The sequence below is a fragment of the Lampris incognitus genome, chromosome 13, assembly GCF_029633865.1.
Source record: "Lampris incognitus isolate fLamInc1 chromosome 13, fLamInc1.hap2, whole genome shotgun sequence".
Lineage (NCBI taxonomy): Eukaryota > Metazoa > Chordata > Actinopteri > Lampriformes > Lampridae > Lampris > Lampris incognitus.
In genome coordinates this window covers 37,631,519-37,657,095 of record NC_079223.1, presented here as the reverse complement: position 1 = coordinate 37,657,095, position 25,577 = coordinate 37,631,519, and the positions used below count along the sequence as shown (strand labels likewise).

At 40.9% G+C, this 25,577-nt stretch overlaps 2 protein-coding genes across 4 annotated transcripts in view; both read right to left on the bottom strand.

Annotated features, from left to right (window-relative positions):
• Positions 1–5,788, bottom strand: part of LOC130122679 (inactive tyrosine-protein kinase 7-like) — a 115,440-nt gene extending 109,652 nt beyond the window's left edge. Inside the window, exon 1 of the mRNA XM_056291648.1 lies at positions 5,226–5,788. Within this exon, the coding sequence (XP_056147623.1) occupies positions 5,226–5,313 (88 nt within the window). The 5' untranslated portion in view covers positions 5,314–5,788. The remainder of the gene's footprint in view (positions 1–5,225) is intronic.
• A 3,073-nt stretch (positions 5,789–8,861) lies between these two features.
• The window catches only part of LOC130123306 (kinesin light chain 1-like), a 46,089-nt gene continuing 29,373 nt past the window's right edge, over positions 8,862–25,577 (bottom strand). For 2 of the 3 annotated variants that reach the window (XM_056292466.1, XM_056292467.1), the window contains exons 14-16: positions 13,164–13,288; positions 12,925–12,982; positions 8,862–12,699 (exon numbers count right to left, since the gene is read on the bottom strand). In XM_056292466.1, the coding sequence (XP_056148441.1) occupies positions 12,625–12,699; positions 12,925–12,982; positions 13,164–13,288 (258 nt within the window). In that variant the 3' untranslated portion in view covers positions 8,862–12,624. Of the gene's footprint in view, positions 12,700–12,924; positions 12,983–13,163; positions 13,289–19,612; positions 22,005–25,577 lie in introns of those variants that run through there. The other variant, XM_056292468.1, reaches the window with a different exon arrangement.

Sequence of the window (25,577 nt, the reverse complement as noted above, 5' to 3'; positions counted from 1 at the left end):
CGTCAATATGCCCACTAAGCACAGGCATTCCTCTTCTCACTGAGGCTTCATGCAAAAACAGCAATATATTCTCTCTCTCTCGCTCTCATTCAACGATTCTGTTTTCATGGGGAAGATAAGGAGGAGGATGACAATAATAAAGAGATAGAAGGAGAACAAACATAAGCCCCGGGTCAAGTCTAAGAGGCACTGGGCTACCAGTACATAACAGGAGACCATAATGAACCCGCTGAGGGTGAGAGAGAGAGAGAGAGAGAGAGAGAGAGAGAGAGAGAGAGAGAGAGAGAGAGAGAGAGAGAGAGAGAGAGAGAGAGAGAGAGAGAGAGAGAGAGAGAGAGAGAGCACCGTCCCCTGGAATAGCGCCCAGAGATAACTTTTGCTTTCTCTGTAACAGAGCGGGTGCCAACAGCTCTTATCACCCCAGTAAGAAAAAAAAAGACTTTCAAGTTAAAAACCCTGAAGCCTCAAGTTGGGTAAACATTATCTCATCAATGACCAGACACACAATCAATGGAAATCCTTTGTACAACCCCCACCCCGTTTCCCAACTTGTTAGCGATATGGCCCAGTCGTCTGATGGCCAACACATCCCTGAAAAGAAGACCTATCTTTCCAATTTTATCCATCAGGCTTCTTCTACTGTGCCTGAATGGTTATTTTGTGTTGTCAAGCTTGGCTCTCTGAAAACAGCAAGCCTTGGTTAACCTCAGAGGATCCCTGCCACAGCTTGTGGAACAACAAATACTTGTGCTTTATACAGGGCCCATAGAAGACGATATTTACAGTTAAATGTGCATACATCGGTGTTAAAACTGTGTGATATGAAAATAAATATTGTCTCTTTGGACTGAACATACCACTCGCAGACACAGTGCTCCGACTCTCATAATCCATTAAATACTGACCTGTTGTTAGGATTGACGTCTTGCTAACAATTACACAGCTCAGAGTGTGTGGGCATATTTTCCCTCCATGTAAAGGAATTATTTCACTAGACACACAATGCATACCTGTGTGTATTCATGTACTTTGTCTCCTATAGACCAAAGTAGTCATGCAATAAAGAACACCATACTACCAAACAGCCCATGCCATAGCAGACATAATAAAACTTGAGGATATGGACCACGTACACTTGGCTTCTATTAGCCCAACCCTGCCATTCTACTTAACACAGAGCTGCTGCCTGTGGGAAAGCCAACAAAATATCCTGAAAGCCAAACAAACACGGCATCAGAGCCAGATTTCAAGCTGATGTGGGGCAAATGTTCCAAAAAAAAAAAAATCCCCAAATGATTCTCAAATCATGGCAAGACAACCACTCACAGGACACACCGGCCCACGCAAACAAGGCCTCCAGGATTCCCCTACAACACAAAACCCACTTCCTGTATAGAAACACTGGGGAAAAACAAAGCTCATTTGTTGAACAAATGGCAGATGGAATCCATTCTATGCCAAACAGTGACTATCCCCGGTGGTCCATAACCCTGCTGGGCTTCATTCAGACAGTTAGCTGAATGGTTTACAGTCAACTGCGGAAGACAGGGCGACGATTCAGAGGGTCAATAAGGCTGAATTTAGAATAAGCGTTTTAAAAATCCACGAGGTATATTGCAACTTTGAGTCATAGCTCCGTCATCAAGAAGGTATAACCTACATTAGTTTGCGCCATGATAAACACTACAAATCCATTTCCTGGGGAAAACGTGTTCGCTGGCTGAGCGTGTTGGCAAGGCGTTCACTAACCAATGATAAGCAGCCTATCGTGCACCAATACGCCTCTTAGACTTGGCATGTCACCGTTTATTAATTAAAAAATAAAAAGGTCAATAGTTTAAACACTTTCAAAAATGTATGCAGAATTAAATAAAATTTCAAAAAGTTGAACACATCCATGCATTTCTGAAGGTAGCCAAACATTTCAACGTTTGAGCAGAGTTGCTTGGTCAAGGTACACAGGATTTGGTTAGTTAGTTTTCTTCTTTTTTTCTCTCTCTCTCATGTGTTTTTGATCCCCCCCCCTTTTTTTCCCCTTATTGTTCACAGTCGTGGAGTTTGTATTGTGCAGCACAACTTGCACTGAATGTGAACTACACAGCACAGTGGGACTTGAGTTTTAGATGTATAGTAGCTGAATTGATTTAAGAGTAGGTGAGAAGGGGTAGGAAAAAAATAAGTGTATACTTCCTCCTACTCCTTTTTCAACATGTAACAAATAATCTGATGCATACAGAGATGTTTGCTGAGTTTGATGTGTGGGTTTGTTGATCACTTCAGATTATTGGCAATGGCTTATCTGTAAATTCTTTTATCCTGCTTATTTACATATTCAAAATAAAATTATCATCATAATCATCATCATCATCATCATCATCAAAGTACATATGTGCCCAAAGTTCTGGAAGGGATAATAATTTTGATGATGGGGCATCTGGGTAGCGTAGCTGTCTATTCTGTTGCCTACCAACACAGGGATCTTTGGTTCGACTCCCCGTGTTACTTCCGGCTTGGTTGGGCATCTCTACAGACACAGTTGGCCGTGTCTGCGGGAGGGAAGCCGGATGTGGGTATGTGTCCTGGTTGCTGCACTAGCGTCTCCTTTGGTCGGTCAAGGCGCCTGTTCAGGGGGGAGGGAGAACGGGGGGGAATAGCGTGATCCTCCCACGCGCTACATCCCCCTGGTGAAACTCCTCACTGTCAGGTGAAAAGAAGCAGCTGGCGACTCCACATGTGTCGGAGGAGACGTGGTAGTCTGCAGCCCTTCCTGGATCAGCAGAGGGGGTGGAGCAGTGACCAGCATGGCTTGAAAGAATGGGGTAATTGGCCTGATATAATTGGGGAGAACATTTTTTTTTGATGATCATGATAATAATAATAACAATAATAATACAGTGGCTTCCAGCTAGCCAGCTCACTGGGAGGGCTGATGCGTACATTGGAGGTGTAAAAAGCGAACCCCTCGCAGCCCCACCATGTCATGGAGGCAGAAAGGAGAGCGCCCGAGAGGAGATGAGTGTGTGAGGACGCTATCTAAACATTTCAGCTCTACCTCAACAGCTCACAGCTAAGCCCACTCACATCTTTACATAAATAAACCAGGACTAAGAAGCTGCGATGAAACAGTGAATTAAAAAGGAAAAAAAGTAATGAAAACACAGAGGAGTGAGGATGGTGGGAATAAAGCGAGCGAGGAAACCACCGACTCGGAGGGCGGTAGACGCTGCATTTACATTATGGATGTTTAACTTTGTGAGAGGCTTTCATCTGCTCGTAGAGCTGCGTCAAGTGCACTTCACTTTCCAGCTACAAATGGAAACACGATCAAGATAAAGAGTCTGAAAGCAAAAGGGCTGGAGTGGGAAAACAGACGGGCTGTTTAAAAAAGAAAAAGAAGAAGAAGAATCTGGGTAAATACTCAGTACTGGCGTACAGATTCTGCAGATCAGACAACATTAGAGAAACGTGGAGAGTTTGGTGTGGACTACATTGGCATGTAGTGTGTGAAAATAGACACCCGCTGTCTAAGTCCAGTGCCACAGCCAAGCACTGGCTTTAGCAGTGTACTCATGAAAGACCACCTTTAAAAATAGAACATCTGAAACGCAGGTTCAAATGTGGGACTGTCATGACGGTACCTAGCTTGGCTTGGCTCCCTATTCATCCCTCTTATAAACAGAAGCCCAACACACCCTCCCTCTCCCCTGCTGCCTTCACACAGAGGACACATTCATCCCTAAGTGGGCACCATGAGGAGGCTGGGGATGGCAGGGTGGCGCACATACACACTTGAAAAAATTTTTTTTTTTTTTTTACTACAGAAGGTGATTCAAAATGCAATGGCCACTCACCTACACTGCAAGCTACATGCAGACATCAAATTACATTTAACCCTGTTTTGACATGATGCACCTTGAGTTAATGAGCCTGATCCTTGGCAGGATAAAGACATTCCTTGCACAGAGGGATCAGTGGTGTGCTGAGCCCTTTTCACGGCTTACTTACATTCTGCCGAGGTTATGAACTCAAGAGGTTTCAACAATTGGAGGTGAGGGGGTGGCATCCCATCCTTACTCTTCACTTTTTAAAACTGCACCCTGTCTGAACCACAACAACGCAGAGAGCAGTACTGCTCACCATCCATGCACATGACTGGGAAGTCGGAAACCATGACAAGCTCAGCTCAGGCAGGCGTTCAAACATGCAGCAAAAAAAAAACAAAAAAAAAACGCAAGTTATAAATAGTTATAAATATTACAGCCAGAAATGACATACTAATGAGTCATGTGAGATTTGAAGTAGACTCCTGAGAGTGCTTAATGGGAGGTGGTCTGCCCCTCAGCAAATGGTGGAACACTACAATCATCCTGTTGTTGCCCAGCTCCAAATGAGACATTCACTTACTGTATTGGCTGCAAATACACTGCATTGCTTAGCAAATCTATTTATTAGGGATTTTTCTTTTTAAAGTTGTGTTTTGCATAACTTTTTTTCCATCTACATCCTGATTCTGTACATTGATTGCTGTTGCATACAGAATATTTTGTGATATTACTGTTTCATACTGCACACTGTTTTACCAACATTCATATTTTCGAGCTATACGTTGTACTTTCTGCCATTTTATTATCCTATAATCTATATTTTGTCCAGATTGTCCATACATTTTCTACATGCATGCTATACTTTTTCATATTACTGTACATTGTACATATTATCGCGTTACTGTTATATAGCCTGTACATTTTGCACACTTTGCCCATAGTGTTCATACACTGAGGGCATATATTTTGCTCATATTGGCTGATATACAGGGACGTGTTCTCGGATTATATTTAATTCTTACCCATTTTCTCTTTGTTCCCTTTTCAACTCTCTCTCTCTCTCTCTCTCTCTCTCTCTCTCTCTCTCTCTCTCTCTCTCTCTCTCTCTCTCTCTCTCTCTCTCTCTCTCTCTCTCTCGGCTGCTGCCACAAGTTAGTTTCACCTCGGTTAGAAATAAAGGCTTGATCTGATCTCGCTTCATCTCATCATTAATAACACCTCTTAATTACACAGGTCGTGAAAAATCGTGGATTAACGATCCAGATGTTTAACGGGAAAACCTGAACTTGCATGCAGAGCTGCATGCCGGCTCGGGCAAGGACAGACTTTATTATAATTATCATTACTGCTGTTGTACGGTCTAGAACAGACTAAGACAAATATGATCGAGCTTGTTCTCACCTTGGAGGCAGAGGATGCCCGCCGCGTACACCGTCACCGCGGCCGGTGTTCCCCGGGTAGCTGCGCCATGCCGCCGCGGTCCGTCCATGTCTCAACTCGGTGTGCGGCGTCTCACCGGCGGGTGCTCCGCAGACCGGAGTCGGGGTGGGAGTCGGAGTGAGAAGGAGCGGAACTTAACTACACAACCTGTGCAGGTCTCAGGGAAGCTTACACGGTCTACCTACCCGCTTTTTTATCGAAAAACAATAGCGATTAAAAAAAGACGCCAGAAACATATGGAAGACGACAAACGGGTATTAATCTTAGGAAAAAACAGGGTGTCGAGACGAGCGAGTCGCAGGAGTTAAAAGTGCGAAAGCGAATGAAAGTTTGCCGTTTCAGAAACGCAGGTACCCTGTGAAAGCCCCTCCGTACCTGCACAGAAAAGTACGCTTCATCTGGAAGTTCACAACCCCCCGTCTGTTCGCGGTCCCTGAGCGTTAAAGAGCCGTATATTCCCTCGCTGCCGTCCGCTGGACCAGTTCAGTGTTGACCGGAGGGAGTTTCGCTGCTCGGCTGAGGTGTTTCCAAGTTGGCTTTCCACTCGCGTTTACCCTCGTTGCCCTCCTCTCCCATTCCCCACAATGCTGCTTCCGGTACCGACGCCACACTCTGGAAAAGAGATCCGACACTGCGACCCACTGGCAGTCCTCTGGAACCTATACAGCACGTCCACACACGCACACGCGCGCGCACGCGCATATGTGTGTGTGCATACAGTGATTCAAGTAATTCTTTAATAGACAGTACAAGCCTGTTTCATGCTATATTCAATCATCAGCTGTCACTCACTTTAATTCTATTAAATAACATCACTTTAATTTCATTAAAGAATTACTTGAATCACTGGATTATTTTTGCTCCTTGTTTGTTGAACGCTTTCCCTACCATTAAGAGTTTCATTTAATGAAGCTATATATATCCCTCTCACCCTTTTTTTGGGTGGCGTGTGTCTTCCTCGAGCTCGGGTCCTCTACCAGAGACCTGGGTTCTGCGCAGTATCTTAGCTGTTCCTAGGACTGCACTCTTCTGGACAGAGACCTCAGATGTTGTTCCTGGAATCTGCTGGAGCCACTCTCCCAATTTGGGGGTCACAACCCCTAGTTCTGTTACCACTGGGACTACTGTGGATTTCACCTACCACATCTAATCCACTATGTCCTGTTGTCAATTCCGCCTTGGTGTTTGTATGTTTTGTCTTTGTGTGAGAGTTTTTATACTGGCTGCAAACTAATTTCCCTGCAAGGGACAATAAAGACATTTTGACTTTGACTTGACTTTGATTTAGTTCTTCCCTCAGCCCTTGATATTTCTCTAGCTTCTCATGCTCTTTCTTCCTGATGTTGCCGTTGCTCAGGATTGCAACAGCGATCACTACTGCTGTCTTCTGTTCCTTGTCAACCATCACTATGTCTGTCTGGTTGGTTAGCCAGCACCTGTTTGTCAGTCTGGAACTTGAAGTCCCACATGATCTTAGCTCTTCCATTCTCAGCCACATTTGGCAGTGTCTCCCATTTGAACTTGTGAACTTCCAGCTTGTATTCAGTACAGATATTCTTGTACACTATCCCAGCTACTTGGTTATGCCTTTCAGTGTACTTTCCCAGCTAGCATCTTACACACTGCTACTAAGTACTGGGCTGTCTTAGGGGCGTCTTTGCACAGCCTGCATCTTGGGTCTTGTCTAGTGTGGTAAACCCCTGCCTCAACCATTTGGTCCTGTTCTTGTGCTGCTATGATCAGAGCCTCTGTGCTGTGTTGTCCTTCAGTCCAGCCTTTTCTAGCCACTGGTAGAATTTCTTGATATCAGCTATGTCTTCTATCCATCAATGGTACAGCCCATGGAAGGGCTTAGTCTTCCATGATACCACCTCTTCTTCTTCCTCCACTCTGTATTCTGGAGACTGAGGTACTCAGTCAGCAGTTCGTCCTGGGGGGGGGGGGGTCCTCTATCTGATGTACTCATGGATGTTCCTTGTTTCATCCTGGGTAGTGGCCCTGACACTCACTAACACTTGGCCCCCATCTTTTTGCTCATCATAGTCTCAGGCTGCTGGACTTCGGGTGGAACCCTCCGTGCATTGCGAAGAGTTTCCGTGTCTTAGTATATATATGCTATAGATAGCTAGATAGATAGAGCCCAAGTGCAGTCTATATACTGATTGTTTTGGTGTGAGATTAATTTGTTTATCAGAGCAAAGCAAATGACTCCAGGTCACACGAGCACAAAATTGTCAGTAAAGGTAGGCCATCGCCTTACTGCCGTCACTGTTGACCCTGTGTAGCAATGACGGTGTTTATTCTGGTCTCATTGGCTCCTTCACAGCTCTGGGTGATGCATTCATTCAATTGGTTGCAGCATGTTTTAAACAAGTCTGTTGAGCTAGAGGCCAAAACAGTGCAATGATTATCTGAAGGGCATACTCTTGTTGTTGCTCATGACTGGCAACGCTGGAAGACAAATCTTTGCTATAGGAAAATGACCCTCAAGCTGCCCAGTGACTCCAGCTGAATTGTTTGCAAACACAATAACCACAGTTTAATACGGTAGCCACTAGCCTGCGTTATTGGTTCTAAATACAATGTATTGAATTTTAGCATCTCAAGTTTCAAATTCCTGCCATGAAAGAATAAGTGCTTTAGCTCAAAGATGAATTAACTGCATGTTCCATTCTTATGGTTTTAGTTTCTAAGGACTGTCAAGACTCATGCACTAAGGCACTCCACTACTGTAACGTGCTGGTTGTTTTTCTGACAGACGCAGCTTCAAGACTTGAGTGAAGTGAGAGATGGAGTCTGACACTTCTCAGTGGGAGCCAACAGTCCTGCGAGTGGCATATCAAAGCGTCAAAGCCCCTAATGGGCTGGTCCTAAGGGAGAACACAGCTCTGACAGCCAGTGGGACCCCCACTGTGAATGGAAACACTTCTGGTGAATGGTGAAAGGTGGCAGGTCTAGCAGACATTTCATGAGTAGCTCATGACTTAATTCTGCTGCCTCAACACAGTTTTCATGCTCTGAAGTCAGTCACGGATGTAGAAGATACAATTTAATTTTTAATGTTGTTGAGAACACAGTACAGGTTTCCTCTTGAGGTAACCTCATCAAAGCAAATAGCTTTACAGGATAATTGGTGGCACGGTGGCCCAGTGGTTAGCACTGTTGCTTCACAGCAAGAATGTCCTGGGTTCGAACCCCAGGCCGTCCCAGGTCCTTTCAGTGTGGAGTTTGCATGTTCTCTCCATGTCTGGGTGGGTTTCCTCTGGATGCTCCGGTTTGTTCCCACCATCAAAAAGACATGCATGTTAGGGTTAATACTCCTGTCTGTGCCCCTGACCAAGGCAATGGGAAGAAGAATTGGAGTTGGTCCCCGGGCACTGCAGCTGCCCACTGCTCCTATACAATAGGATGGGTTAAATACAGAAAAAAAATTTTCATTGTAACCTGTACAACGACAAAATAAAGAGGCTTTCGTTTGCTGGTAATGTCTATCAATCTGAGTTGAAAAAGGTTAAATACTGACAATTACATATCAGCAAAGTCATAAAAGTTTCATTACACAGATAAAATAATATACAAAGATACATCATTGATTTGGAAAATTGCAGGTTTTATTTTGGAACAATGATTGGAGAGTGTATATTTACTTTACATTTACTACACAATGTAGAACTTGCAAAGCTGATGCAAAACCAGACCCAAATAAATGCAGTCTACTGATTTATTTCCACTTATAACTAATTCCAAAACAAATAAAAACAAAAAAATTCACTTAAATTCTGGCCCCAAATCCTCGATTTGAAGTTGTAAGATTTTCAAACTTATGATCAGATCTTATTTTGTCCAAGTATTGGAAGAAAAAACACCAACAAATACACAAAACAAGATCAAGAATAATTCTAAATTTCATGTATTTTGTGTAGTTTCTTAAGATTAAAACAAAAAACATGCGATCAAAGATAGAGACCCATCTAAAAAGCTGTGCAAAATTTTCACTTACAATATATCATCCAACCCCCATCTACTGTAAACAGCATGTCAAGATGCAGCGCCCTCTGTTGGCAACTAAGCGTAGAGTGGGCTGAATTAAAATGAAGCCCCGGATGGGAGGAGCCTAAGCGCTCTATGTACTTTGAAAGCCTTTGGCTGAGCCTTGCATGGCACCAGAAAATGTATTGGGTTGGAAATTCATCAAGACCAGGACAAATTCTGTAACCTAGTTCAGCTCCTCTGTGTTTTATGATTTCAATAGTACAACTTTTTTTTCATGCAGTACATTCCCTAGTCTTCAACTTAGTTTGTAATTAAAAACTAAATAAAAATCCAAAACTTAGTGTTGATACATTCCATTTTTGTCTCCATCTACAGCTATGCCCTGTCACTACAGGTCAGCCTCCTACACAGCACCTCTTTTTACATGCTATGGTGACTTTTAGCACAAAGGGTCACATTGGATTGGTGACTTAAACAGCATACGAACTGTCACTTTGGATGATGACCCAAAGACATGAAAGGGGGACACTGGATGTAATCTTAAAATAATACATACTTTTTTTTCTTTTTGTGTGTGTGTTACACTGCTGTGGGCTGGGGGAAATGATATTTCATTTCATTTCATGTGCGCAGGTGCATGGAATGAAATTACACATGTTCCTGATTCCTGAAATGGCAATGAACCAGCTGTGCTTGTATCTACTTCAGGACCACCAGACCTCCTCATGGGTAACAATGTATTGACTGATTACAAACTAAGTTGAAGATACAAATGACTTTTTATATCCATCTTATACCACTTGATTAAAATGGAATGATAAATCTTGGCCATCCCTATAATAATCTGCCTCCATCCCTGAATTATAACTTCCAGGACTCTGATACGCAGAAAATTATGATTCTTTGGACTTTGGTATTCCAGTCAAAGCATGATAGCTACAATTCATAAGGGGCGGCACAGTGGCACAGTGGTTAGCGTGGTCGCCTCACAGCAAGTAGGTCCTGGGTTCGAGCCCTGGGGTAGTAGGTCTGGTGAATCGGCCGTACTAAATTGACCCTAGGTGTGAATGTGTGTGTCGGCCCTGTGATAGCCTGGCGGCCTGTCCAGGGTGTCTCCCCGCCTGCCGACCAATGACTGCTGGGATAGACTCCAGCATCCCACGACACTGAGAGCAGGGTAAGTGTTTGGATAATGGAATGGAACATTTCCTAGTGTCACTGTTTTTGTCTTGTTGACTCTCAGACACCAGTACACTGATCCACGGCAACATCAGCTTGCTATTTTTTTTCATTGCATAAGTGAACCCGTTATATATTGACAGCGATGGCACGTGCACTGTGTGCATTTGAATCTCTAAGATGGAGCGGTCACAATAGCAGCTGAATTTCAAATCCATTCCCAACAATATATAAAGTTTTATGAAAAAAAAAACTCTTTTAAATCATATCTCTTAAAAACAGAAGGATGGACATTTCCAAAAGTTTTATACAACACCTTGTTTCTTTAAAATAAAGAGAAAAAAAATCTCAGTTGGCAAGTGTTTGTTTAAGGGAAATAACTTTTTGAAGTGTTATCACAAGTCATGTTAATGGCATCTCATTAGGGTTCAAGCATGAAGGGCTTAAACCCCATTGTGTTTGTGCTGGTTTATTTTTTATTCTTCAGAAATTGTTTACGCAAATTCCCATGAGATAGTAAATAATAGAGACGAGATTTTGCACATTGAAAGTTGTGTGCAAGTGCTGCCTGAGAAATATGACCGCAATCGACCTGATGGGGGCGCTATAATTAAAGGTCAAGATTTGGAACATTGAAAAGTCACAACTAAATCCCGATTTACACGAAACTTCCTCATTCTACAAATTTGCCTCAAGAACCACTAAAGTCCGCCTGACCAGATTTTTTCACCATTTTGAAGTTTTTGAATAACACATTTTTGACATCTCCTCCTAAACTGTAGGTATAATTGCTACCAAATTGTCTGTGGATCATTACTGGACCAAGCTTATCAAAAGTTGTATAAAGCTTGTTGATATCTTGTTTACTTTTCAAGCTATTGACCAAGGAGCTTCAAAAGGGTGTGGCTCAGCACATAAATAGACCAGAATCAACAACCGTTGGGCCAATCATCACAAAACTTGCAGGATATGTCCACGTAAGTACCTGAAATATACCCTGAAAGTTTCTTTCAACTCAATCAATATGGGGGCGCTACAAAAAGCAAAAAAATGGGCGTGGCATAACACAAATCAGACCATTTGTCCAATCATGACAAAACTCGAAAGATATATCTTTATGCAGGGCTCAATAATCCAGGTAAGAAAATCAAAATCTAAGTGACCTCAGAGGTCATTTAGATGAGTGATGAAACATTTCTCTCAATAAACATTGTGTCCAGATGAACTGATTCAACTTTCTTTCTTTGACTCGAAGCATGTTTTATACCAGTGTTGAACCACGTGTATAAAACTATCTTGAAATCACTCAATAGGGGGCGCCACTAGTTCCAAATAGGTGCATCGGCCTGGCGCAAATTTGGCCATAAATCAATAAAAGCTTGTCCAAACATCACCAAACGTGGTGGATATTCTTAATTAAGATGTTGAAGCTTTCAACTTCTAACGCTCTAGGTTGGCTTGAACCCCGGAATCGCCGCATGCGGCTATATTTTCTTTTTCTTTTTTAATGTATTTAGGGGACATTAAAACAAAAATATTTACAGTATTTTACCTATATGTAAAAAAAAAAAAACATAATCCAGTACAATTAAAACAATGAATGGCACAGGAAGACAAAAATCTAAAGGAGATTTTAGAATTAAGAACATTTCAACCACAATAACACAACAAAAGAGGACACATACCTGAACAGTAATGGCAACAATTTCCATGGTTAAAAGCACAGCCACAGTGATTTTAAATGGTGGGGAAACAATGAGGTATGTTGATTCTTGGGTGTATTTTTAAGGAGGCACCAAGAGAGCTTTTCTTCAGCACAGTCCTTTTTTATAAAGACTGTGGTCAGGGAAATACAATATCTAAAATGAGTGGGAATTCTAAAAAAAAGAAAGAAAAAAGAATCTACTAAATACAAAATAACAAACTGAAATAAAAAAAACAAAAAAAACAATGTAATATCCTGATAGCTGGGGAAGACTGAAAGTGTCTTTGGGTCAGAACCTAAGTCTTTGGGTCACTAGCCCCAAGGGCAAATCAGAACAGGTGTGTTTCTCTGGGGTCGAGGTGGTCTGGTACTGTCTGTGGTTGCCATAATGGCAAAGAGAAACACGCTCAAGGAGTGTGCGAACCTTTGTGGCAGTGGTTATGCTTGCTGAATGCTCCGGGAATGTGTCTGCCTGCCCGGTACTCAGTTTCCACTGTACAGATCCATGGTGCTGGAGCTCAGGCCTCGGCTCTCCCTGAACCCACTGCCCCCCCGAGTCTGAGAGAAGGGGAAGGAGGGAGAGAGAGATAGAGACAGCAAAAGAGAAAGAGGGCCAAAGAACACAGGATAGTGGATCCAGAGGGAGGAGGATAGAACAGTTAAGGAATAAAAAAAAACAAAACAGAAATGAGGTTAAAACTTTATCAATGAACTAACTCATTTCCATTTTAAACGTTTGCACAAACTATATGCCTGAGAGGTTTTAAGCAACAGGGACCTCACCTGGAACGGGTCATCGCTGGTCTTGTTCAGGTAATTTAAGGAGGAAGCTCTCTTCATGCTGTTGAAGGTCAAACAAAAATAGTGAGAACAACCTGATGAATGTCATCCAGTCAGTTTAACAGGTCTGTGCAACAACTACAATTTCCATCTTTAAATAAGCAATGTGACTGATCTGAATTTGACCGCTACCCAAATGGTGGATGGAAGTAAATCTGTTATGGAAAGTGTCTGGTTCCTACTTGGTGCTGCGGGGTTCAGGGGGTCCGTTGCCCTGAAGTTTCTTTACCAGCAGTTCACTGCTACGGCGAAAGACGTCCCTCAGCTTTCCTAGGGAGCCACTGCGCTGGAGAGCACCACTGCCATCCTGGAGACACAAGCATTCCTCAGCCAACTTATCCACAGGCCTTTGGTAGAATGTGTGTGTGTGTGTGTGTGTGTGTGTGTGTGTGTGTGTGTGTGTGTGTGTGTGTGTGTGTGTGTGTGTGTGTGTGTGTATGTGTGTGTGTGTGTGTGTGTGTGTGTGTGTGTGTGTGTGTGTGTGTGTGTGTGTGTGTGTGTGTGTGCATCATGGGGGGAATTTCTTTCAGATGATGGTAAAATCCACATAGCCATTAATGGATTACTATCATGACTTGTGGGCCCTGAAAACCTGTTGCAAACCAATAGTATAAGTTTATGATTTGGCTGGTAGACTGGACATCATTATGAAAATAAGCATTCTTTTTGTTACTGAAAACCTTAATATTGATGCCATTTTCTTCTGGCACCATATAATATGATACACGTTACTTGTTCATTTAGGACAGTTCTGATCAGAGTGCACACCCCTTAAAACACAGACAAGCCTGTAAATGGGATATTTTAATAATAATGTGTCCCTTCCATTAAGATAAATCCTTCATTACTAAAATTAAGTGAATTGGCATTTCCTAAAGTACCAGATTTTTAAATGTTTGTGCAATGTTAAAATGTTTAAATTATGCAGATATTGTTGTTCTCTGGATTTGATAACTAGCCTTCTCACTGATCAAATCATTTATTTCTTTAAATACCAGGACTGTAAATACAGATCATACACATAACGCAGATATCCACCCAGTGGTGCTCCTACAGGGTTCTTATGAGCTAAATTTGGCACCCTATTCATTAACGGCACAGAATAGACAAGGTCAGTCTATCAACAAAAAAAAAAAGGAATGAACCATTAATATTTCCCACGAAGAAGGGATTAGTGTTCCAGTAAATTATCACATCCATCCATCCATCATGAGTCTACTCTACCAAATGAGGCCATTCTAGGTGGCTGGTAGACAAAACACTGGAACTCAATTAGTCATTACTTGCTCTTGGCTAATAGTTTCTACTGAGTCTAAACAGTGAGGATTATATATGGACAAAAATGACATCAATCTGATTCTGGATGTCTTCACTGGCTGGCTGCTTCAGATTCCGAGAATATTCATGCCCCACTGATTTCATGTTTTGTCGAGTTAAAAAGAGAAGTTAAAATATTGTAGAGAATTTGGGGGGCAACCACAGGAACTGCCGCGGCCGGGACACAAACCTGTATCGCCCGCACCGTGGGAGACATCGCTGACCGCTCGACTAAAGGGTCCGACCAGTTAGCCAACGGCCAACATGTCTACTTATCCATGCACGTTACAATATGTTAAAATGTGATTTATCTCTACTCAAACAATTATCTATTCTATACCAATTTTGACATTATAATCCTCTATATTAAAATGAAATCAAATGTTTAGATGTCTTTGGAACTATACTGAAAATAAAAACCTTAAAATTGCTTAATTGGTTTGTATTCATCCCCCTTGTATTAGAACTTAAAATTGGCCAGGTGTATTCAATTGACTTGAGGTCATACTAAAAAGCTATAAAAAGGAACTTGTACCGCTGGGATTTTGAGATGGAAGTAAAAGCGTTGAACCTTCCACAGTGTACTGTAAACCCTAATTTAACACAAAGGAAAAACATGTGGCACAAAGACTCAGAAACTACCAAAATCAGGTTATTCAAACAAACTGAGCAACCAGACCAAAAAAAAAAGTAATTGCCAGACAAGTGACCAAGACACCTGCTGCAATGCTCACAGAGTTGCACAACTCACTGGTTGAAATGGGAGAAGCTGAGATCAGATATCAACAATCTTTCCAGCACTTCACAGATTTGGTCTTTCTGGGAGAGTGGTTTTAAGGAAGCTACTTCTGAACAAAGCCAACTTTAAGTCATGCCTGGACTTCACTAGAAGCCATGTGACAAAATCTGAAACCTTCTTGAAGATTCTGTGTTTGGACAAGACTCAAGTTGTGCTCTTGCGCCTGAGAGCAAAGCACTGTATTTGCTACAACCCAACATCCCGGTAAAAGCCCGTCCTTATTGCCAAGCATGGTGGTGGCAGAATTATACTATGGGGTCACTTTTCAGCAGAAGGGACTCCAAAGGTTGTTGCCATCAAGGGCAAGATGGATGGAGCTAAACAGAGACAAATCCTTGTGGAAAACCTGTTTCGGTTAGCAAGATATCTGCATGTCGGAGGAAGAGCCATGTTCCAACAGGACAAAGACCCAAAGCACACAGCACTAAAACTAAAGTACTAAGGAGTGACTTCAATAAGGTTAGTTTTCTAGAGTGGCCCTGCCAAAACACAGACTTAAATAGCATTGAAAATCTGTGGTATTACCTGAAAATTACTGTCAATTGCTGCTCTCCTTTTATTTGGTAAAGTTGGAAGAAATCTACATGAGAAACGGGCAAAAATTCCAAAATCTAAATGTGAAAAACTCATAAGACATACCAGAGATGACTCACCGCTGTAATGGCTGCCAACAGCCTGTCTATATTGTTGACTCTGGTGGAATGAGCACTTATGCACATATGAGATAGATGTTCTTGAATAAAAAAAAAATATTTTTACTTCACAAAAGTGTTGAATTTATTGCAACAGTAAAAGAAGAAAAAAAGTATTAAAATTTGGAAGCATAACAGGAACAAAATGTGGAAAAGTTCCAGAGGGTGAATCTAAAGGCACCGTAGCCCTTTGGTTTCAAAGATCACTTCTAAAACAGGCTTAGGTCCTGTTCCATTATACTGCAGACCTTTTACAAACCTGTAGAGCTCCTATGAACCAATGAACAGCATCAGGTTGTCAATCAAGGTCCTGCCTGTTAAAGGTTGAGGTCAGACTTCAGTTGACTGGTGTTTGTCATCCGGACCCCTATTTTTGGAATGACCTGTCTGAGAAGTTTGGACTAACATAATATCATCTTTAACCTGATTTTTTTCCCACACACTCATAGGGCTTATAGTCTGGTCAAGTGTGAAATAGACTTCTTTCCTGGGGTTATCATGTGGGAATGACAATAACAGTGTCAGTTAAAATCAAATGTTGATGTAGGCCCATGGAGGTCTGCGTCTTTATCCCTTTCACTGCATGCATCAACAACTTCATTCTTTTATCAGATTAAAGGGTCGCCTATGGCACACAAAATGAAGAGCACCAAGCCCAACTCCAAGGACAGTCTTCCTTATTTAAGAAACCTACTGGTCAGTTTATACAGCATGATAGAAAATATTTGCTTACCTTGAAACGTAACTTAATAATGGCATTCATATTACAATATTCTATTTAATATTTTCTGTTTTTAATTAAGTCTGTTTATGTTCATGACATACAGATATAATTTATTCATTATTAAAAAAATTAAATATTTATTATTAAACAAATCTTAACTAATATAAAAATAAGCCTATACTATTTGCCTTACTAGCCCTATCAAAAGTAATAGAGACCCTTCGTCTACTATTTAGAGAATTAGGGATTGTTGCAATCACAGCATTGTAAGATGGCGACAGATGTACTCTTAGGCCCCACCTCGGTTCAGGGATGGTCGTTCCCTCTTAACATAGATGGCCTCTTTGAATCCCCGTTCAAACCATCGTTCTCCCTATCAAGGATGTCGCTATCTTACAATGATGTGGTTGCAGCTATTCCCCAATCCTCTGTTTAATAGTACACATGGCCATCAAAACTCTAGTTAATGGTCACACCCACATTTGCAGATGAAACCGGTCGTTGGTTTCGGTCGTTAAACATCTGTCGCCATTTTACAATGCTGTGATTGCAACAATCCCTTATCCTCTGTGAATAGTACGCATGGCCTTTGAAACTCTACTTAATGGTCACACCCATATTTGCATATGAAACTGGTCGTTGGGTTCATTCGTTAGGCAACTGCATTGTACTGTATTGTTTATGAGAGGTGGGGATACCCGCAGTCAGTTTAGACTGAAGATGTCACTTATTTGAGTGATGAAATGTATCTGTCAATAAACGTTGTATCCAGATGAACTGATTCAACCATCTTTGATTTTGCTACCTGGATTATTGAGCATGCATCAAGACAGGTAAAACATTTAAGTTACACCCCACCAATGGTATTAGCCTACTGTCTAGGCAGCCACTCTCTACTCAACAAGAGGAGTTTGCTTACTAGCTTAGTTAGATAGAACTCATTTACATGCACTGTGACAGGTAAGTAATACCGTTGTCTCTGCTAAAATGAAGTAACGCCAAAGTCATTGTGTTCTGCTGTACCTTAAACAGCTAGCGTAAACTCAAATTCGGTGTACTTGTCTTGCCTTCCAACTGCAACCTTTCCTTGTTCCCGCGCTGTGCCTGTTGACTGGCTTTTTCCTCCCTCAGAATTTGCTGTTGGCTATTTTTGAATGTTTTCGCGTTTGGATGTTCGCATAGGCTGCTCCTGTAATGTCAGTTTGTTCACTTAACCATGTGTGGGTCTAGTTAGGTTGGTAACCGTTAGTGGTAGGGAGCTAGCTAGCTAGTGTAACCGGTTATTTTCTTGCCCGGTGCGGGATTCGACACGGGGTGTACTGCACCACAAGGCGACATCACTAACCGCTCGGCTAAAGGGTCAGACCCGTTAGCTAGGGGCTAACGTGTCTTATTAGTAGTTTACACTAGCTTAGCTTGTTGGAGGGTTAAACTGTCTAACGTTAGCCTACTGGTAATGGAACCAACTACACGGTATCCCGACAATGAAGACGTTGAGAGCCTGAAATGTTGTGTAAAAATGTAGTTCGACTAGGAGTACAAAGTCATTTTTGAGTTCTTAATACACGGGAAAAACACGTACCACGATTAGTTCTCTTCAATCGTGTGTGAAAGTCTACCACCTTAAAGAGAATTTTCAGAATCGCTCTCATCTCTCTCGACCTATCATAAACTTTGACCTTGGTCATATCATTACGTCCCGATCAGGATGTGAGCAGGGTAACTCATTAGCATTTATTCATTTGGCAGACGCTTTTATTCAAGGCGACTTACAAACGAAGGTACAATACAACACAAGCGAAAAACCATACAGTCAACAGTTTTAGAAGTACTGCATGACAAAGTTCCAAAGATGGCCCAGCGAAGCACCAACTAGCAGGTAAGTTAGCGAGTGCGTTAAAGCCATTACAACCAAACCATTACGTTTGAACTCGTTCAGTTAGCAACAATCGCAAAGTGGACCATTTGAAGAAATTAAAAAAAAATGGCCAAATCAGCCAGCAAAGATCCCTAAAAGAATAATAATTTGTTTAAAAAGTAGCTGGTTTTAAGGTCATAGCCAAGTTTCAAGAAAGATCCGTACAGACTACTTAGCCAGCTAACTATAGTGTTAATGTGTTAATTATGTAATATTAATTAACAGTACTGAAGTTTTCAGAACAGGTTGCTGAAAGTGTCTGTGGTCAAATTAACTATTTGGTCAGAAAAGATGTAATGAGACTATTAGTTTGATAGCGAGCTATTAGTAATATGCAAGTTGTTCAAAGATTGAAATTGTATTTTAACAATGTTTTTTTGACCAAAAAAACACCCCTACATTTTCCCTTAAAAATATGGATGTTATGTTAATTCATGGTTACAAAATTCTCATGTTATTTTACATTAGACACATAAGTTCAGTCTATTTTTGTAAATTTATTGACATTTCCATGAAATACAGGAAAAATCTGTAAAATGTAAAATAAAAAAGCTGTTATATTACAGATTTTTTACAGCGTAGAGAAAGCTAACCAAAGAGCAGTGTTATAAATGTTTAAAAGTTTGTTACCATCTTTAATAATAAAAAAAATAAAATAAAATGTGATAGACAACTTTGGTTCACATTTTTGACCCCCCAGCTTTCACGCAGATGGACAGTGTATGCACTAGTGGAAAACCCTGGACTTATTTCATCACGTTTACCACTTTATTATTTTACATTACAGCATTTTACTCTATAGTCTCATTAAATTCACTTCATGGTGCCTTATTGCATGTACGTTTTTGACTTTTTATTTGGTGAAAATCAGTTTTAAAATGCATGTTAAAAATATTAACGAAGACCCAAGAGATATTTATTGAACAATAGCGAGTGAGATTGGTCACAAGGTATACACTTGGTTTATTAGTTCTGGATTCATAATGTAGTAAAGCGTTATAAGCAGTAGGGGGCACTATGAACACGTTAGAAGCTCAAAATGTTAAAAGCTTTGAACTGCCAAAGGTAAACCACGCACACAGAAGCCAGTGTTGATGCACAAGAAAGAAGCATCTATTTCTACAATTGGACAAATTTGTATTTTGACATGCATAATAATCTTGTGCAGAAAAGACACAAACTTCACAAATGAAAAACTTTATTGAGAATACCAACAAGTGTTGCTGCAATCTTCACAATGCAGAATGGTAAATATAATGCAGTCCTACTTACTAAGATTGTGTTTATAGATTTAACCATTTAGCTTCTTCCAATTTAGGAAACTGAAGTCACACTATATATGTCAAGAACAGACAAGAACAGTTCAATAAATAGTCAGCATTCCACTAACACAACAATATTGTCATAATTATGTGATGAACATTGTCAGTTCTCTTGTTCTGAGTTGCATTAGAAGTATAGGCCTACTCAATTGTAAGGAATGGAGAATCAAGGCAAGTAGCATACTGAAAGCCATATAATGAAAACACTTAGCAAATCTATAAATACAGCCGACAATTACACTTTAAAGATGAAGATAAAGATGAAGTAATTTTACAAAATTTAATTTTACAATCAGTTAGCTGAATGCCTCAAATGACATTTGACTTTGAGCAAACACTGAGATTGCTCCAGTGGGTGTCAGCGTCAAAGTGACAATGTTCACTTGCAAAGAACTGTGTCAGATAGGCAACATACTCCATTAAGCTTTGAGTTGGGGAAAAAAAAAATCACAAAAAGAAAACAGTATCTATAGCCGACGTGAACCTTGTACCACCAAAAACACACACAAGTACACACTACTACTACCGTGGAAACCAGACCTCCATCCAGCTGTCAGACCAGCTTGTCTATTCTATTCTTTTATCAACGAATAAGTCAAAGGCAACATTCTGGCCAGACAAGTTCAGTATGCTGAAGACCATGATGTAGAAATCTCATCAAGTTGCTAATAGGTGTGCTGGAGGCGCCAGGTTGGACTCTACTTGTAATTTTTAGCTTTGTTTAGCATTTGCCAAAGTAGCATATTCCCTTTGTAAGTGTCAGCTAACCTGTGCACAGTGCACAGTAGCTCGTGTGTGAATGCTGCGTCATACGAAGGGTGTTCTAGACAGGAAGAGCATCTTAAAAAACTACTATGGCAACAACAGCTTGTTTTACGGCATTATTCTAACAGCCTATACCTTACTTAATAGGGCACCATATTTCTGGTCATTCTCAACAGGCAAAAGCTATGTACTATTAAAACATAGTTGCCTTTATGTTCAGCCATTAAATAAAATGATAACACTTTTAAAAAAAATTGTAAACAAATAAAATAATACAAAACTAAACTGATCAAGAATACATTTATATAAACAAAAATGCCAATGCATATTTATGGGAGACCCATAATATAACCCCCTCCTCGTTTCTCCCCAACTAGGCTGTAAAAGTTAGTCATTACTTTTAAGATAGCATTTGTTAACTGTACAGTACCTCTTTAAACTGTTTAGGCATTTAATTCAAAGACATTTAAATACATTTAAAAAGTTGAAATGAACTTTCAAAAGGTAGCAAATCAAAGAGATTGAGAACAAAAAAAATTTCAAAGGAAATATTCTATGGCGAAATACAGGCACCAGGATCAAAGCCGATATTGACACTATGTTCACTTTCATTTGTTCTAGGAATAGGCTGCAAGTGCTCAAGGCTAGCAACAAGCACAGATACAAAGTGAGACCAATGCAGAGCAAGTGTGAAAATCCATCTTTTCCCCTCATTCAAACCACTAACCTCGATAGTGACGGTAATTTTCTAAAGCACATCAGGCTGTTTATACTCAAGTCTGGTGCAGAGGGTGCAGTCACAGGGACGTTGATCCTACTTGCTCTAAATCCTAAAACATTTCTTTGTGTCTTTATGCATGCGCAATAATCCATGTAAGGAAATCGCAGGAAGTTGAATCAGTTCATCTGGACACAACATTTATTGAGAGAGAAACGTTGCGTCAGGATGAACTGATCCAACTTCCTGTGATTTCTTCTTTGCCTTCTTCCAAAATTTCAATTCTTAACACTGCTCGCTAATTTGATCTGATACATCTACCGAATACGTGAAAAATTACTAACGAGTGTTGAAGAGAGAAAAAGTTTGTGAGTTCTTCAGAGAGAAAGACTACACGCAATGACAATTTTAAATAGGCAGAGAGAGAGAGAAAGAGAGATAAACAAATTTGTGACAGGGTGGATGACACCGGGTTAGTGAGAGCAAAGGAGGAGAGTGGAGGGAAGAGACCGGAAAAAGGGCAGACGGCAAGAAGAAGAGGAGGAGGAGAGATGAGAAGACTGAAACATCCCAGCAGTTGTCAGTTGAAACGGGGGACAGGGGTGACAACCAAGAGGGGTCATTCTGATTCTCTGCCAGGGCGCCGGGAATGGTAGAGGAGCTGTTCATTTGGTGGGGGGAGAAGGCCAGAGGGAACGACAACACACATCCTTTGCTATTGTGTTGGGGAAGGAGAGAAGGATGAGGAATAATCTTGATGGCTTAGGCCTGATAAAAAGAGAAAGAGAGAAAAACAGACAAAAAGACAAAACAGCACACATAAGATTAAGAGCTTTGGGGATGGCGATCCTACACTATGTGCCAAAGGATCAGTGCACCTACGTTTCCTGCCTTTTCTATGTTTTAAGGGATAGTACCATTTAGGGAGTTCTCAGTATTTGTCTTACTTACAGACAAACTTGTGAATACCTTTTTTATACCTGTGCGTGCAGTTTGATGGTACACTGATCGATGAGCTCAATTGCTGGATGTCTACCGGGATCATTAGCACCTCCTCTCAAAGAAAGGGAATTATACCTTCTCCTAAGCCAACTGTTGATAGTTTTCATTTTAAGTCTAGCATTAACAATTTTCCTTAACCAATGTTTTCACAAGTACATGTGAAATCCTACAAGTCGCAGTTATAGTTTTGAATATTTTTCCTATAATATGTATGTCTAGTCTTCTATGACAGAAATTGATGGATATATTTAATTGCGTATTATGGAAAAAATAGCTCCAAACTTATCGAATTCTGAGGATTTTGCATGTATTTTGAAAACACTGATCAAGAAAAATTGTTATTACTAGACTTACATATAAAAGCATTAACAATCAGCTTAGGAGAAGGTTTAATGAAATGCGTATAAACTTACTGTTCATATATGACAAATAAACTTGAAAGTTAAAACTAACTCCCTTCTTTTGAGAGGAGCTGCTCATGAGCCTGGTAGACATCCAGCTGTTGAGCTAAGCTAAACTCACCGTTCAACGCACCTTCAGACTGTTCGCACAGACATTAAAATTGTATCCATGAGTTGGCTCGACTCTGTGCAGGTAGTGCACAGTAAAAACCCTGGAAGCCCAACCATTCCTTTAATGACAATATCTATATATGTCTGTTCCTTACCAAGTCTTATTGGTAATGTGTCTATACTAGATCAGAGACTGAATGGAGAATTGAATAAAGTGTAAGTACTTCTGTGTAAGAACATTGAGAGCCACTAAACCGGAGTCAAATTCCTTGGATGTGCAAACATACTTGGCCAATAAAGACGATTCTGATTCTGAATGAATTGAAGGACTGAACTGAAGTCTGTACATTCGATACAAATTATTTCTCTAAAATCGTAACAGAACAAATTACAACACATAAAAGCATTTGAAAATCTAACTCCACAGCTGTGTTGAATTACAACCAGCTTATTTATGGTGCAGCAACAGCAACCCAGTGGGTCGGTGATGCAGTAGGTGGGTACAGTCACTGTGACTCAGACATTTTCCTGTGTCTCTTGGCAGTGGGCAGAGATAAACTTGGCACACGACACCCAGCTGGTGACTGTGCACTACAGACACAGGACGTCTGCAAGCATCAGCACTGCAAAACATAAACTTATTCACCTTTTACACTGACAATAGGAGGAGAGGCTCTGGTACTCATTGTGCTGATTAACATGTCTGTGTTCAAGCTAAGGCATCTTGATTTCTTCATACCTACTGGAAGTTATCTTGCATAAACCTAACGAGATAAAGTCCATAAACCTACCCACATACTTGGATGAGGCAAATTGCTATAAAATAATCTCAATCCTTGCCTATCCCTATATTCCTTTCAAAAAACACTTTTACATTACTACTTCACTGATCCTCTGGCCTACTTTTTGCTGGTGTATACCAACCAAAGCTTATTGTGTGGAATGTGAGGTCAGAGGTCAAAAGGGAGAGTACAATCCACTGAATGAGGAGAAAAATTTTGATTGGTAGGCTGATTGGCTGTCATGGCAAGAGCAATCAACATGGAAATAGGTTAGCGATGCACAGAAAAGAGGAAAAGCACTTTGAGTACAGGGAGACATTTAAGGAGCGTGCAAACTGCCAGGCAACACATAAAAGCATCTATCCTACGGCCAGTCGCACACGCAAACACAGCGCATCATGCGTTTTAACCAGGCACACAAGAAGGCTACATATTATTGATGATGCTGAATATGACAACAAAAAACATACTGACATGCTGCCCACACTGCACAACTGACATCTTACTGTTCTCCACTATCTAATTTCACTGGTCGAGGACAAACTAAATAAATGAACTTCTGTCAACGAAAACATCATTAAGGTCCCTGGAAGTGATAGACATAATGAGACATGCGCAATATTGCTCATATTCAAATGTTTTCAACTGAACATAATTTTGAAGCCCACAATTAACATTAGCTGTAGGAGTGTCATAACAAGTTAAGCAACCTAACAGAGAAATTAGGTCAACAAAAAAAAGTGCATCAGACATGAGTCATGCTGAGGCATGTTCTCAACTTTATGCACAATCAGTCTTTCTATCTATCAATCCATCTATGACAGTGAGTACGCTGAGAGGCAGATAATGTAAGGGAGACATAGGAATGAATAGTCTGAGACTGGTTGGGATTTTGTCTTTGGCCAGCAAGAGAACTCATGTGGTCCTCAGAAGCAGGGGACTTAACCACTCAGACACTTAGTTCCAAAATGACCGGCACAAAATCTGCCGACAGGTCATCTACATAGCCTGCTGACGTGGCAGGAAATAGGATGCTTTGCAGTGTCATGTGCAGTGTACATATGTTTGATGCAATGTTAAAAAACACTATGCAGGGCAGCTCGAAGTGTTTGCTGGTTTTGAAGAATGGGTGGATGGATGGAAGAGGTGAAACCTTGTTTCAGTCAAAATCTCCAGAATGCAACGTGACAAACTCGTCTGGTTGTGCAGGAAGCATGAAAATTTAATTATGTGAGAATGTTCTTCCCCTTGCTAGTTACGATTTCTATTGCTGTGGCTATTTTGAGGATAATGGAAGAGCTTGCACACACTCAGCCATTACATGCCTTAGAGACTTGAATTCAGACTAATATACATGGTATTGCCTATATGGGAGTAAGTATTAGGGTGTATTTGAATTGTTAAGCTATGCATATGAAATGTGTGCAGATTTCAATTGATGAGATATTCATTCAGCAATCACTCATGATGACCCAACCAACATAAAAACAACTCTTTTACACACTCTCACTTAAGAGAGTACAGTGCACATAAGGTTACCATTCAAAATAGCTCATTTCAAACCAAGTGGAGACATACCAAACACAAATGGTCCGTAAGTATGCATGTTAGGGGTGAGCCTGGAGGGCTGGCAGTGCTACATGCATGTTTGGATAGGGCTGGTGCAGCAAAGGGTATGGGTGCACTAGTGAGAAGGGAGGCACAGGCACAGACTCAGATGAGGCATCTCTGCTGGTAAAGTCCCTGCCCACAGGCTTAGGTAAGGCTCATCAATGGACCTTTCTCAGGCTGGAGCAGGTATCTACTTATGTTGAGAAATGGCGATAAACTGCTAAAAGATGATATGCTGCTTTAACACCTCTCAGAGAGGACGGAAATATAGGTTTAGTGGTCCATAAAGACGAGCAATATCAGATTTAAAAAAGAACCCAGCAGTACAAAGAAAATGAAATGCAGGTTTACCACCTTAATGCGGAGATGAACATCAAACAGAAACACTAGATGTCAGTTTCTAGTAAACTGCCCTGGCGAGGGGAGCGTAAGAT